This window comes from Sminthopsis crassicaudata, chromosome 3 (assembly GCF_048593235.1).
Source record: "Sminthopsis crassicaudata isolate SCR6 chromosome 3, ASM4859323v1, whole genome shotgun sequence".
In the NCBI taxonomy this organism is placed as follows: Eukaryota; Metazoa; Chordata; class Mammalia; order Dasyuromorphia; family Dasyuridae; genus Sminthopsis; species Sminthopsis crassicaudata.
In genome coordinates, this window is record NC_133619.1 from 261,181,487 (window position 1) to 261,196,030 (window position 14,544).

At 32.0% G+C, this 14,544-nt stretch overlaps 1 protein-coding gene across 3 annotated transcripts in view; it reads right to left on the minus strand.

Annotated features, from left to right (window-relative positions):
• Window positions 1-14,544, minus strand: part of NCAM2 (neural cell adhesion molecule 2) — a 271,041-nt gene that overhangs the window by 2,231 nt on the left and 254,266 nt on the right. For all 3 annotated transcript variants that reach the window (XM_074300617.1, XM_074300614.1, XM_074300615.1), the window contains 2 exons: window positions 9,670-9,874; window positions 3,096-3,215 (listed from right to left, as the gene is read on the minus strand). In XM_074300617.1, coding sequence (XP_074156718.1) covers window positions 3,096-3,215; window positions 9,670-9,874 — 325 coding nt within the window. The remainder of the gene's footprint in view (window positions 1-3,095; window positions 3,216-9,669; window positions 9,875-14,544) is intronic.

Sequence of the window (14,544 nt, forward strand, 5' to 3'; positions counted from 1 at the left end):
TTTGAGAAGGCAATTTACAATACAAGTGTCTCTGTCCTTTGCCCTTATTCTTTTCTTAATTCTCTAACATCATTATTCTGCCAAAATTGCCCTCTCCAAAGTTACCAATATCTTAATTGTCAAATCCAGTGGCCTTTTCTCAATCTTCATTCTTCTCGTCTTCATAGCCTTTGACATTGTTGATCACCATGACCTCTTCCCTAGGTTTTTTTAGGCACTGCTCCTGGTTCTTTTCTAACATATTACATTGCCCCCTTTCAGTTTTCTTTGCTGCATCCTTATTTAGATCCCACCCAATAACCATGGATATTCCATAGAACACTAGCCTGGACCATTTTCTTTTCTTCCTATACTATTTCACTTGGTGATCTCATCAGCTCTCATGGATTTAATTATCATTTCTCTTCTGATAATTTTTTTTTTTTTGAGGCAGTTGGGGTTAAGTGACTTGCCCAGGGTCACACAGCCAGGAAGTATCTGAGACCAGACTTGAACTCAGGTCCTCCTGACTTCAGGGCTGGTGCTCTATCCACTGCACCACCTAGCTGCCCCTCTTCTGATGGTTAAACAAACCATACTGCTCCCATCTCTTTGCTGACCTCCATTTTTTTTTTCCCCTCCAACAGCGATTCTTTGGATCAGATGTCAGTAATTCACTCATACACAGTCTCACCCTCCAAGTGTCTGCAGTTATTTCAATGGCTGTCCCCCATGACCAAAATGCTCCCCTTCTTCAACTTAGTGAGCATTTATTAAATGCCTATTATGTGCCAGGCATTGGACTAAGCAGTAGAAATACAAAAAGAGGTAAAAGACAGTTTCTGACCTCAAGAAACTCACAATCTAACAGGGAGACAGCAAGCAGATAAGTTACATATAGGATAAATAGAAATAATGAACAGAGAAGGCATTAGAATTAAGTGAGATTGGGAAGGACTTTCTGTAGAAAGTTGGATTTTAGACTGGACTTGAAGGAAACCAGAAGGCAGAGATGAAAAGGAAGATCATTCTAGGCAAGCACAAACAGTCAAAGAAAAGTCCTAGAGTTAAGAAATGGCACATTTTATTTGTGGAATAACAAGGAACCACTGTCACTGGATTGAGAAGTAAACAGTAGAAAGTAAAGGGTTGGGAGGGCGTAAAGGTAGGGCATATCAACAAAGGATTTATACTTGTTTCTGGAGGTGATAGCGAGCCACTGGAATTTACTGAAGAGGGGAGTGACAAGGCTGGACCTGTACTTTAGCAAAATCACTTCAGTGATTAAGTGGAGGATAGATTGGAGTAGAAAGAGATTTGTGGAAGGCAGACTAACAGCAGAATAGTAGAAGCATGATGGCTTGCAACAGAGTAATGGTAGTATTAGAGAAAAGAAGGGGGCATATTTGAAGTATGTTGCAAAGGCAAAATTGAGAGACCTTAGCAATAGATTGGATGGGGGGATGGAAGATTGAGAGGAGTTGAGGATGATAGCTAGGAAGTCAAACCTGGGGGACAAGGAAAATGGTGGTGCCCTTGATAGCAATAGAGAATTTAGGAGAGGATCAGAGTTTAGGAGGAAAGATGAGGGGTTTTTTTTGGACTTATTGAATTTAAAATGTCTATAACTAATCCAAATTGAATGTCTAGTAAGCAGTTGGAGTTGTGAGTTCAGAAATCAGCTGGAAGGTTAGAGGTGGGTAAGCAGACATACAGATGACAAGTAAATCTTTGGGAGCTGATAAGGTCATCAAGAGAAAGAGACAAAGGTTCAAGATGGAACCCTGCAGTCAGTCCTTGCAGTCAGAAGGATTTCAGATTCACTTGGATGGAGACAGAAAAACCTGCTAGGGGTTTGTTAATCATTGACTAATGAAATCAGGTAGGTTGTTAATATTACAAATACTAAAAATTTTAATACTAAAATGAAAATTCAATACAAATTAGATGCTATTTCATTGGTCATAATACTATTAAGGAGAAGGAACTCATAGCACAATAAGGCAAGCAGTTTAGATCTGCTTAAAAGAAAGAAAAGAAAAAAAAGGTCATGTATTGAGCTATGTGTGGCTAAATAGTTGGGTAATTTTTAATATAAAATAATATAGTATAGGAACATAAAAATTATTAATACTTAACCATTCTAACAAGTAAAAATTATCTAAAAGGAAGTGGTCTGAATTGTAAGGAAAATCATGGGAGATGACTGTCTAATTATAGTTTTTTAAAAAAGGAGAAAAAGTATTTTTTTCTAATGGATACTTGAAAACTAGAATATTCATAAATGAGTAGCCTGGATGAATGTCCCTAGGGTCCTTGATATAGATGACTCCAAAATTAACCTAGATAAGTTCTTGCCCTAGTATACTAATACTTTGGGGGCTACTTCCTCAAATAGGGACTCACAGAGGCTGGATCCACAGACAAACTACTTTTTTGCTCAGTATTCTAGGTCTAATGCTGGGATTTATCACTCTGGAAGTAGAAACTAATGTTTTTTCTAATCAATAATAATTAGTTAATTCCATTAGGAAATGGATTTACTAAGCACACTGTACAAAAACCCTCTAAAAGGTGGAGCATATTCTTTCACAAATATATTATGAATCCCTGAGAAGGGTAGACACTAATTTAAAGTAAAATGATGACACACAGAAAAGCTATGGCAAAATATCTTTTTAAGATAAGATAAATGATTATGAATTCCGAATATATTAATTTCAGGATTTAGAATATTCAAATGGATGTTTAACAAAAAACAAAAACAAAAACAAAAACAAAAACCCACATTTGAAAAGGCCAATTATATTTTTCAAGTGTTTATTTTTTATGACATAAAATTAGTGTCTGTGAGCAAAGCTCTGCTTCTGGTTGATAGTTTTAAAAATCTGAATTAGAATTCAGCAATATATGTTGATAAGTGATTTCTGGCTAGGCATTGTTCAGAAGTAAACCGTTATGTTTCCCAAAATTCAATGGGCCTTTAAAGTTCATAACTATAATACTTTTAAAACAATTTAAACAATTTTAATTTTGCTTGTATAAAAATCTTTAAAACACAATATGGATCTCACTAATGTTTATTCAAATAAAATTTTAAATTCTAAGCTACATACTCAGGTTCTGTGAGTGGAGTGGTTTCATTTGGCTCATTTATTGGGCTTCCATCTTCGTGACTGGTAATTCTTTCATCCTCTGTTCTCATTTCCACTATTGGCTCTTTTGATCCGTCTTTCCTAAAAAAGTATGGGAAAAAATTCTTAACTTGAATAATGTAATCAAAATGTCATTCATTTTGTGACACAACTTAAAACTCAAAGAACAATATTCCCAGATTTGGAGAACCTTTAAGAATTTGTTTCTTAAGTTCCCAATAGATTTTTGGCTCAATAGAGAGAGGAGAGAGAAATAAAGTTACTAAAAAAATATAATTTATTAGAAAACTTGTTGCAACAAACAAAACATTCAAAAGTTGTGTTTTTTTTTCCTGCTGCAGCTTTCTGGATAATAAGAGTTTTATATATCTTATAAAGAAAAAGCAGATTATAGCATCTGAAGGCTAAAAAAGAGCTCTTCTGATTCAATCCTTTCATTTACTGATGAGGACTCAAAGGTCCATAAAGTGGGGTGATTTGTCCAGAAAATAACTGACAATGTGGAAATTAGTGTCCAGACTCCCTAACTTCTAGACCACTGTTCTTTCTAATAGATTATGCTGAATTTTCTAATAGAGCTTTCTATCAGAAAATTCAGGGTACCTCCACATTCTATAGTTGCTAAAATGACTAAAGCAGTCTTAGGTGGCATTAAGAGATTCAGGTTAAACCAACCAAGGAAAATAGTAGCCATTTCATATTCTTCATGGAACAGTCACCATCTTTAATATTAAATCATATTTTGTATATGTATTCCACAAAATGATCCTCCAAGGCCTCATCATGGTGTAGTGATGATTCTGGGTTCTCAAAAGTCATGCTAGTAGAGCAAAAGAAGAAATTTTTAGATCCTAGAAATAGACTAACAATTTTTTGAATATCAGCCTAGCTAAAGGCATAAAGAGGCTCATTATTATACTTGCCATTAAGTGAATTATTTGGTCACGACACATAAAATAAAGATATATGCAAAGTAACTATCAGTTCTCTGAAGCTCCTTTTTATTTCTACAGTAGTGATGGCAGCATAAAGAGGCTAAAAAGTGCAAAGAATAAGACAGATTTTAGACTACCTATAAATATTATCAACTTGGGATTTTAATTATGAGATTCTTATCCAGTGACCAACAAGGAGACATATCCTAATGGAATTGGATTATATTAAAAATAAGATTCTTACTTTTAATTAAACTTGCAGACAAAAGTAAGTTGCGTCTACATGGAAGGATGGTTCACAGATCCTCTTTGATGAAGTAAATATAGGAGTTATAAAATTATTTTTATTATGTATTCAAAAGTAAAATAGTTTGATTGATACATTGGAAAAATCTGAAAAACAAATGCACCGTGTAATACTCAGGGGACTCCCACTTTCACAAAAGGGTGGTTTTAGCGTGTATTCTCACATTCTTTCATTTTAAAATTCTGCTTGATCTAAATTTGCTTTTGATTTGGTGTGTGAAGTTTCTATTTCCTTTGTATTTGTGATGTAGATTGTTTTCTCGGTTCTGCTAACTTCACTCTGCATCATTTGACATAGCTCTTTATGTGTTTCTTTGCATTCATCACATACATAATTTATTACAGTACAGTTAAGATTACTTTTTCTCTAGCCATTCCACAATGAGGGGCCATCAATTTTGTTTCTATTTCTTTGTTATCATACAAAATGCTTTTATAAATATTTTGGTGTATATGGTCTTATAGTTTCCTTAGGATATGAGCCCAGAAATGAAGCTTCTGATTTAAAAGGTATGGATATTTTAGTCATACTGTACAATTTCAAATGGCAAAATGTTTGTACCATATGTTTTGCATACCAAACAATGTTTTAGTATGCCTATAATTCCACAACACCTCTAAGACTGCCTATTGCCATTTTTGTCATCTTTGTCAATTTGCAAGTTATGAAGTGAAACCTATTTTGATTTTATTTCTTTTATTATTAATGATTAGAAACATTCTTTTATATAGTTATGAATACTTTACAAATCTTTTGAAAAATGAATATTTTTGAAAACTGACCATTTACTTACTGGGGAATGGCTATTAGTTACATTTAAATATCTCTCTCTATATGTATATGAATTATTTGTAATAAAATTATATATGTGTATATGCACATATATGTAATTTGTATATCATGGATATGAAATTTTGATATAAAGATTTTTTTCCCATTTGACCACTTCCTTCTCATCCTAGGTTTATTAATTTTGTTAGTACAGAAGCTTTTCAATTTTAGTTAATCCAAGTTATTTATTTTAACATTTTTAGTTGTATCTAATCTCTTGTTTGGTTAAGAATAGATATCCTACCCATAGAAAGGAAATGTGAAAGATCTCTAATTTTTTTTAATGATATAACTTTTAATCTTAAGATCACATAACCAGAATTAGAATATTTGTAGAATATAGTGTAAGGTATTGATCCATGTCTAATTTCTTCCAGACTACTTTGCAGTTATCACAAAGATTTTTTTGGTAATTGGATAAGGAAATTTTTTTCCCTAATAATTTGTTTTCTACTTTATCCAACACTAGGTTACTGAGTCCCACTATTTCTGATTCTCCTTTGTCTAATCTGTTCCACTGAATGATCTCTATTTTTTAAAACTAAAATCACATAATTTTAATGACTGCTATTTTATGATACAGTTAGGTGTCTGAAAGGACTACTCCTCTTAATCCCTATTTCTTTTCATCATTTCCCTTGGGAGTATAGCTCTTTAGTTTGTCCAAATGAATTTTATTATTTTTATCAAGTTCTACTAAGAATCTTCTCAGTAATTTGATTAGTATGTCAGTATAATAATTTCCAAAAGTGATTTTGAAACCTTGTAATTTTTATCACATTGGCATGGCTTAGACATAAGCCCTGAACATTCCTTCAGCTATTTAAATCATTTTTTATTTCTGCACTCTGTATGCTATCATTTATATAAATCTTTTATGTGTTTTGGTTTGGCCATCTTAAGATATTTTATTTATTTAGAATTATTTAGAAAGATATTTCCTTTTCTGTTATGGTTTCCTGGATTTGTAGTTTTTTAGAAATTATTTTATAGCTTACAACTATATTAAAGTTATTAATTGTATCAATTGTATCTTTGCTGATTCTCTGGGATTTTACAAGTATACCAACATATCATTAACAAACTGGGATAGTTTATCTCTTCTTTCCCTGTCTCTATGCTTTTAATTTCCTTCTCTTCTATTTTTGCTGTTGTTAGCATTTTTAGAACCATCTTAAATAATAGGGGGTAGAGTGAGCATCTTTGTCGCACTCCTGAATTTATTGGAAAAGGTTCTAAAGCATTCTCATTGCATATAATATTTTAATTTTAGGTAAATAAGTGTTATGATTTTTTTTTACCTTTTTAATATTATACTTTTTATTTACAAAACAAAAGCATGGGTAATTTTTCAACAATGACCTTTGCAAAACCTTCTCTTTCAACTTTTCCCCTCCTTCCCCCTCCCTCTTCCCCCCTCCCCTAGATGTCAGGTAATCCAAAATATGTTAAATATGTTAAATACAATGTATGTATACATATTTATACAGTTATCTTGTTGCACAAGAAAAATCGGATCTAAAAAGAAAGAAAAAACCTGAGAAGGAAAACAAAAATGCAAGCAAACAATAACAGAAAGAGTGGAAATGCTATGTTATGGTCATTTCCTATCATTCTCTCTCTGGATGTAGATGATTCTCTTCATTATTGAACAATTGGAACTGGTCTGAATCATCTCATTGTTGAAGAGAGCCACGTGTTAAGATTTTTAAAAAAAAGGATCTTCTATGCTTCTAATTCACAGGATTTTTATACTATATTTTGACAAAGGCTTTTATGAATTTGTTGAGATTATCATGTGTTTTTGGATGTTCTACTTTTTAATATGATTGATTATATAAATCATTTTCATGATGCTAAACCACCTTTGCATCCTTGGTATAAATCCCACTTGATCATAATAAATATTTCTTGGATAAAACACTGTAGTGTAGGATTTTGTTAAAAAAATTTTGAGTCAATATTCATTAATTATATTGTCCTTTACCTTCCTTTTATATTTTGTTATATTGGTTTAGGCATTGAGACTGTATTTGTCTCACAAAATGATTCTGGTAGGGTTTTCGAGAATAATTTGTAAAGCATTGGTTCTAACTGTTCTTTTAAAAGTTTGATAGAATTCTTTGAATCAAGACCTAGCTTCCTTCCCCTTTCCCACTTTGGTAACTCCTTTATAGCTAGATATATTTTCTTTTCTGAGATTGAGTTATTAAAATTTCTAACTGACCTTCTGATAGTCTGAATAATTTAATTATTTTGATGGCATTAATTTCTTTTGTATTCTTCATTGTGTTAGCACATAATTAATGCTTATATATGTTCCAAATATTCTTTCTATTTTCTCCAGTTTTATTATGATTTGCTTTGCTCATTTATTACTTAACTGATTTCATTTTTTGTTACCTACTTTTTAATAAGATTAACTAAATTTTTATCTATTTTATTAGTTTTCTCAAAGAACCAGTTTTTAGTTTTAATGATCATATCTCTGGGTTTTTTTGTTTTCCAATATTTTTCCCCCTCTAAAAAAATCTCATGTTTGTTTATTTTCGGATTTGTTTATTTGTTGGTCTTCTAATTTAAAAAAATTGATATTCAGGATATTAATCTTCTAATATAAAATAAATATGTATTTATTATTTCTGCCTTTTTACATTTGCTTGCAATATCTTTATGTTCTAATTTATGGCCAATTTTGCAAAACTTCCATGATGCACTGAGATAGTCTATTTTTTTTTAAATGTCCATGACATTCACACAAATATATATATATATATATATGCATACATACATACATATATACACAAATATACATACACACACACACACACACACACACACACATATATATATATATATATATATATATATTATACTTTTATAATTTTATTAAGATGCCACAAATCTTTTAGCTCTAGTTTTTTCAGAATCTGTTCAGTTTCATATATTCCTTTTTGTTTAGTTTTCTATTAGATTTATTTTAAATGGAGAGAGGAATACTGAATTCTTCTGTCACAATTATGCTACTATTTATGTCTTCTTTTAGCTCAGTTATTTTTTCCCTTTAAGCATTTGGATGTGAAGGCATTTACAATGTATAAGTTATCACTGATTTGGTTTGTTGACTATGGTTCCTTTCATTATAATGTAGGTTCCTTGCTTATTCCTTTTTATTTTTTGAATGCTAATTTTCTTTGTCATATAGCTTGGTTACCTCTGCTTTTTTGAATTCACCTGATGTATAGTAAATTTTTTTCTGTCCCTTAATTTTCATTCAATTTTATCTTATTAAATTTGTCACTTTTTCATTTAATTGGATTGTCATTCACATTTAAAGTTATGAGAGTTATGCATATATTTTTCTCTAATTGTTTATAATATTTTTTCAAGCTATAATTTCTCTCAGTATTCTGCTATAAACACAGTACTATTTTCCTTAAGTTCCTGGAACTGATCTTTCTTAAGGTGGTCCAGTTTTCTTTTCTTTACCACCAAAGGCGCCTCCCATTTGTTATGTCTTTTTTTTTCCTGATTTATTTTTTAATTTAATTCTTGCCTTCTTTTTTCTCTCATTTCTCATTCTCAGTTAATCATGTGGATTTCTGCTTCCTTACACTTTCTTCAACTAATTTCATTCATTACTTTTTTTATATTTCATTTCCAAAGATTTCTCCTACTTTCTTTATTATCCACCCTCTTTTTTTTCTAGATATGTATTCTCTAGTTCAGGAATTTTGAGCATAGAGGTCACTTTCCTCTCAAGTGCCCTTGATTTGACATGGGCACATCACTCACTCCCATCTATTCCTCTGCTCCCTTTCTCCATTTCATGTAGCCTTCCATTTTGCAGTGTGGTGCCACAAAAAATAACACAAAAGCAAAACACTTCCTCATTGATTTGCCCATAGGGTGGGTCCTATCAAGTTCTGTTCAGAGTGATCCTTATTTTGCTCTTCACTTTTACCGCCTCCTGATTTCTGCCTTCACCATTGTCTCTTTAGAAAGAAGTCTCTGCTGTCATTCTGTTGTTCTTGCTATCCTTGGCTGATATATTTATTGACCTTTCCTGTATTTCTTTTGTCTTGGGTTTTGGAAAAGCAAATAATGTCTTCAGGTCTGGTTTTCTTTCTAAGTGTTTCAAATACCTCTTTATTATTGGATATTAGTCTTTTTTCATTTATAGTTAAGATTTGATTTGTTATGTTTTGTCATTAAGAATCAAACATGGGGCAGCTAGGGGGCGCAGTGGATAGAGCACCAGCCTTGAATTCAGGAGGACCCGAGTTCAAATCTGATCTCAGACAATACTTCGTAGCTGTGTGACCCTGGACAAGTCACTTAACTCCAGCCTGAGTCCCCCCAAAGTAGTTTTTGCTTTTATGTGGTCAGAAATTGCTTGAAATAAATTAACAGGTTAGAATCTGAGATTAAGATGTTCTTAAGATGAATCTATGATACTCACAAATATGCAGCCTTCCCATCTTCTAGATCTTTACTTTTGCTGTTGGCACCACTTTTCTTTCCACAAATTCTTCTAGTAATGCACATCAGCAATCCACATTGTCGGATAAAGAAGCAGCTAACATCAGTTACCACAAAAATTAGTAGAAGTGCAGCAACTCCTATGCCAATGATTGCACCAAGTCCAAAGCCATTAAAAAGTGTGTCTTTAAAATAAACAAAATATAACATTTTAGAAACTTAGTAAGAAAAAAAAGGAGAATACATTTTAATGAAAACTAGCTCAAAAATACAGGAAAAACTTTACTTTGAGATTTCAATTTCATGATTATTGGAGACTAAACATCAAATTTCAGTGAACAGTTTGAAGCAACTCATTAGCCCTGGCTGTGGAAAATTCTCTGTAAAATTTCTATGGAAGAATACTAATTTTTCCCCCTAAGAATACATCATATTCCTTGGGGTTGATAATGCCTTTTTTAAACCTGGCCTGTCATTAAATTAATATTTTTATCTTAAAAATTTTGATCATTACAATGTCAAATATTTTTTAAGAATATGAAGTCCGTCAAAAATTTGAATAAAAGTTTATACAAAATGATTTAACTTTTACTCCTTAAATATGAATATCTATTTGAAAACTATTTTTAGAAAAATATTTTTAAAAGGATTATCTCTACATATTTTAAAGCTAAGTTCCCTTTTTAATCTTATTTTCAGAATAAATTTTTGTCCACATGCCTTTTCAAACTTTTTATATTTAACAATACTTAGCCTATTGACAAATTTCGGAAATTTTGTGATACAGATGACTAATGGTTCTGATACCTGACAGGCAATATGGAGAGAAGAGGACATTCATCATGTGACAGAGGGTCCTGAGTATAGCAATGTGTGTCATGGATAGCCACAGCTCCTTGGAGTTTGAAAATCATTGTTGGGAACTGTGGGGCTACTCAATAGAATAATAATGCATCACTTTTTTGTGCCTCTTATTACTTTATTTTTCATAAAGTACAAACAAGATGAGAGGTCTGAGTTTTCTCATATAAGATTAGCTTTTACAGAATCCAAGGTTGAGACAACAGAAATATTATTAAAAACTGTGGCTCAAGCTACAAGTTCTTGTTTTTTCAGTGTTCTGAGACTAGATTCTTTTCCATAGAGCCCCCGGTTAAGAGGAATGTTCTCAGAACATGTGTATAAAATCACAAATATCTTGTTCTTTGAGTGTTATATAGTTATGCTATTATTCCCTCCCCACCCTTTACTCAGCCCCATTCAGGAACACCCAGCATCCTCGGGATCAGACAAAAGAAGGAACTTTGGGGTAAAGGAGGGAGGGCTCAGGTGTGAGAGGAGGATAGGGGGGGAGGGAAGGAATTGAGGGGCAGGAAGACCTTGAATTGCTCGCAGTCCTCTTTCCTGATTTGGGGGAATGGAGACTTTTAAGTGCATCATTCTTTTCTTTTGTCTTTTTTTGTAAAATGTATTTATTTGATCATATTTTAAGTTCCTGTTTCTCCTTCCCTTCCAACCATGTACTATAGAAGGCTACCATTTGATACACAAGTATGTATATGTATAATATGTATATATTTTATATATGCACATATATACACATGTCAAACATAATAATATTATAATCATTTACTACTAGGTATTATATGTCTACTCTGTTCCACTGATCTACCTTTCTATTTCTGAGTCTGTGCCAAATAGTTTTGATAATTACTGCCTTATAATATTGTTTAAGATCTGATATTGCTAAGCCTTTTTCCTTTACATTTTTTCATTAATTCCTTTGATATTATTGATCAAAATTTTGTTCTTCAAAATGAATTGTTATTTTTTTAGCTCAATAAAGTAATTTTTGGTAGTTGAATTGGGATGGCACTTAATAAATAGATTAGTTTGGATAAAATTGTTCTTTGTATTATATCAGCCCTGCCTATCTACAAACAATATAATTCCAATGACTTAAATTTGACTTTATTTGTATAAAAATATTTTATAATTACATTCATATAATTTTTGTATTTGTCTTGGCAAGTATATTCCTTAGGCATTTCTGCTATCTATAGTTATTTTAAATGGGTTTTGTTGGTTTATATAGAACTGTTGATGATTTATGTGGGTTTATTGTACTTTTTAGCTAAAATCATTAATTTTTTCAACTAGCTTTTTAATTGAATCTCTAGGATTTTCCAAGTATATCATCAATTATCTGCAAAAAAAGAGATAATGTTATTATCTCATTGCCCATTCTGATTCCTTCAGTTTATTTTTCTTCTCTTATTACTATTGATAGCATTTCTAATAAAATGTTGAATAATGCTGGTAATGATGGTATCATTGTTTAACTTCTTTTCTTACTGGGAAGGCTTCTAGCTTATCCCCATTAACAAATGATGTTTGCTAATGATATGATGAACCAAATCAGTTTCAATAGAGCAGTAAGGAACTGAAATAGCTATACCCAGGAGATGATTATGAACCACTACATAGAATTTCCAATCCCTCTAATTTTGTCCGCCTGCATTTTGGATTTCATTCACAGGCTAATTGTACATTATTTCAAAGTCCAATTCTTTTTGTACAGCAAAACAACTGTTTGGACATGTATACATATATTGTATTTAATTTATACTCTAACATATTTAACATGTATTGGTCAACCTGCCATCTAAGAGGGGGGAGAAGGGAAAAAATTAGAACAAAAGGTTTGGCAGTTGTCAATGTTGTAAAATTACCCATGCATATAGCTGGTAAATAAAAACTATTAAAAAAACAAATAATGTTTGCTAATGGTTTTGGGTAAATGCTTCATATTATTTAAAAGAAAAATTCTTTTGTGCCTATGCTTTTAAGTTGTTTTTTTTTTTTTTTTTTAATAGGAATGAATGTTGCATTTTGTCAAAAGCTTTTTCTGCATCTACTGAGATAAACATGATTTTTTGTTACTTGTGTTATTAATATAATCAATTATATTCCTAGTTTTCCTTATGTTAAGCCATCCTGGCATTCCTGATATAAATTTTACATGGACACAATGTAGAATCTTTGTGATATATTACTGAGACTCTGTTGTGTCTGGATTAGCTCTCTGGAGGACCTCTGTACCAGCCTAAGTTCTTAGTCTTAATGGAGGAGTGATGAGGGGAGACTCATGTGGATGTTCAACATGGAGTCCGTTTATTCCAAATTCTCTCTGCCTTATATGCCCTAATACCTTTATATAACCAAAGCAGTACTGCGCATGTGCTAACCTGCAGGACCACATAAACAACTTGCTCTTGTATGTAGGTGACTCTTTGCCACCTGGTATCACTCTGCTTCAATCACAACACAAGTTATCTCCATCCCCTGACTTCTCAGGAAGGATGAGAGCCCTTGGGGGAGATGGGGAACTGAATCAGACACCCTGGGTTGAAGGGTCTTATAAGTCACCCAGAGTTCCTTTACTGTGGCCCTCTACAAGACTCCTATCTAGTATTTTATTTAGGATTTTACATCCATATATATTAATGAAATTGATCTAAAATTTTCTATATCTGTTTTTGCTTTTTTGTATCAGCACTATATTTATGCCATAAAAGGAGTTTGGGAGGTCTTGTTGTTTGCCTATCATTCCAAATAATTTATTTAATATTGGAATTAATTGATATTTAAATGTTTGGTAGGATTAATTTGTAAATCCATCTGGGCCTGAAGTTTTTTTTCTTAGGATGCTCATTTATGGCTTTTCAATGTTTTTTCTAAAATAGGTTTGTTTAGATATTCTATTTTTGATGGATTTTTTACATTCAATTTTTATTAATCTTTTTTCCCTTTATATTCGATTTTTATTAATCTTTCTTTACTTTTTAGGATTTCCAGTTTTGTGTTTAATTGGGTATTTTTTATTTTTTCTTTCTTTAATTTTTAAAAATTCCATACGCAATTCATTGGTCTACGTGCAGAGAGCATGGCGATGGGAATTGACTTGGAAGACAGTAAAAAGATTGAACTAAATGAAGCAGAGAGTAGAGGGAAATTAGATTTGATACATAAGGTTTGATCAAATTATAAAAGCTTAGTCAAAGAATTTAAATTTGAGGTAGTAGGTAACACATCAAGTTTCTTTGTAGCATCTTGAATTAGAAGTCATACTTAAAAAGTGAGTTTTTAGGAAGATGTCAGCAACCTATTGAAAATGAATAAAGGAAGCAAAATTGTCTTTGGACACCATGCTGGAAAGAATAAGTGAGTTGGTCTAGAAGTCTAGTTTTTGAGCTTAGTATAGTTATGGTAACAGTCATTCAGGGGCCAATTATAGGAAGAATTGCTAAAGTTTGGCATCAAGAGACAAAAGAAAAAGAAAATATATACATTTGTTGTTATTATCATCCAGTAAATCAGTTACCTCCCAACTATTTGTGACCATAGGATGTTAATGCTGTCTACAGGGTTTTCTTGGCAAAGATAGTAGAGTGGTTTGCCATTTGCTTCTCCAGTCAATATATGTATACCAAGCAGATCACACAAACACACATAAGTAACATGTGTCTGTAGAAAATCAAAGCCTATGAATCTTCTCCTAGGCATGTGTATGCATTCAGTCCTTGTCCTTAAAAAAAAACTATCCACGCTTTAGATGAGGAGACAAGTACAAATGCAGGATGTGGCCTAAGGTAATGTAGATTAATTGTGGAATTTATATGTACTCTGAGTTTGGCTCCATCATGGACTTTGAATATTTCATGGAAGAAAGATCTGATATAAGAAGAATGGACATAGAATCATAATGTTGTAAAGGACCTTAAAGGTTCTCTAATTCAACTGCTTTCCTACTTCAGAAATCCTTTCTACGATGTATCTATTAAGTGATCATCCA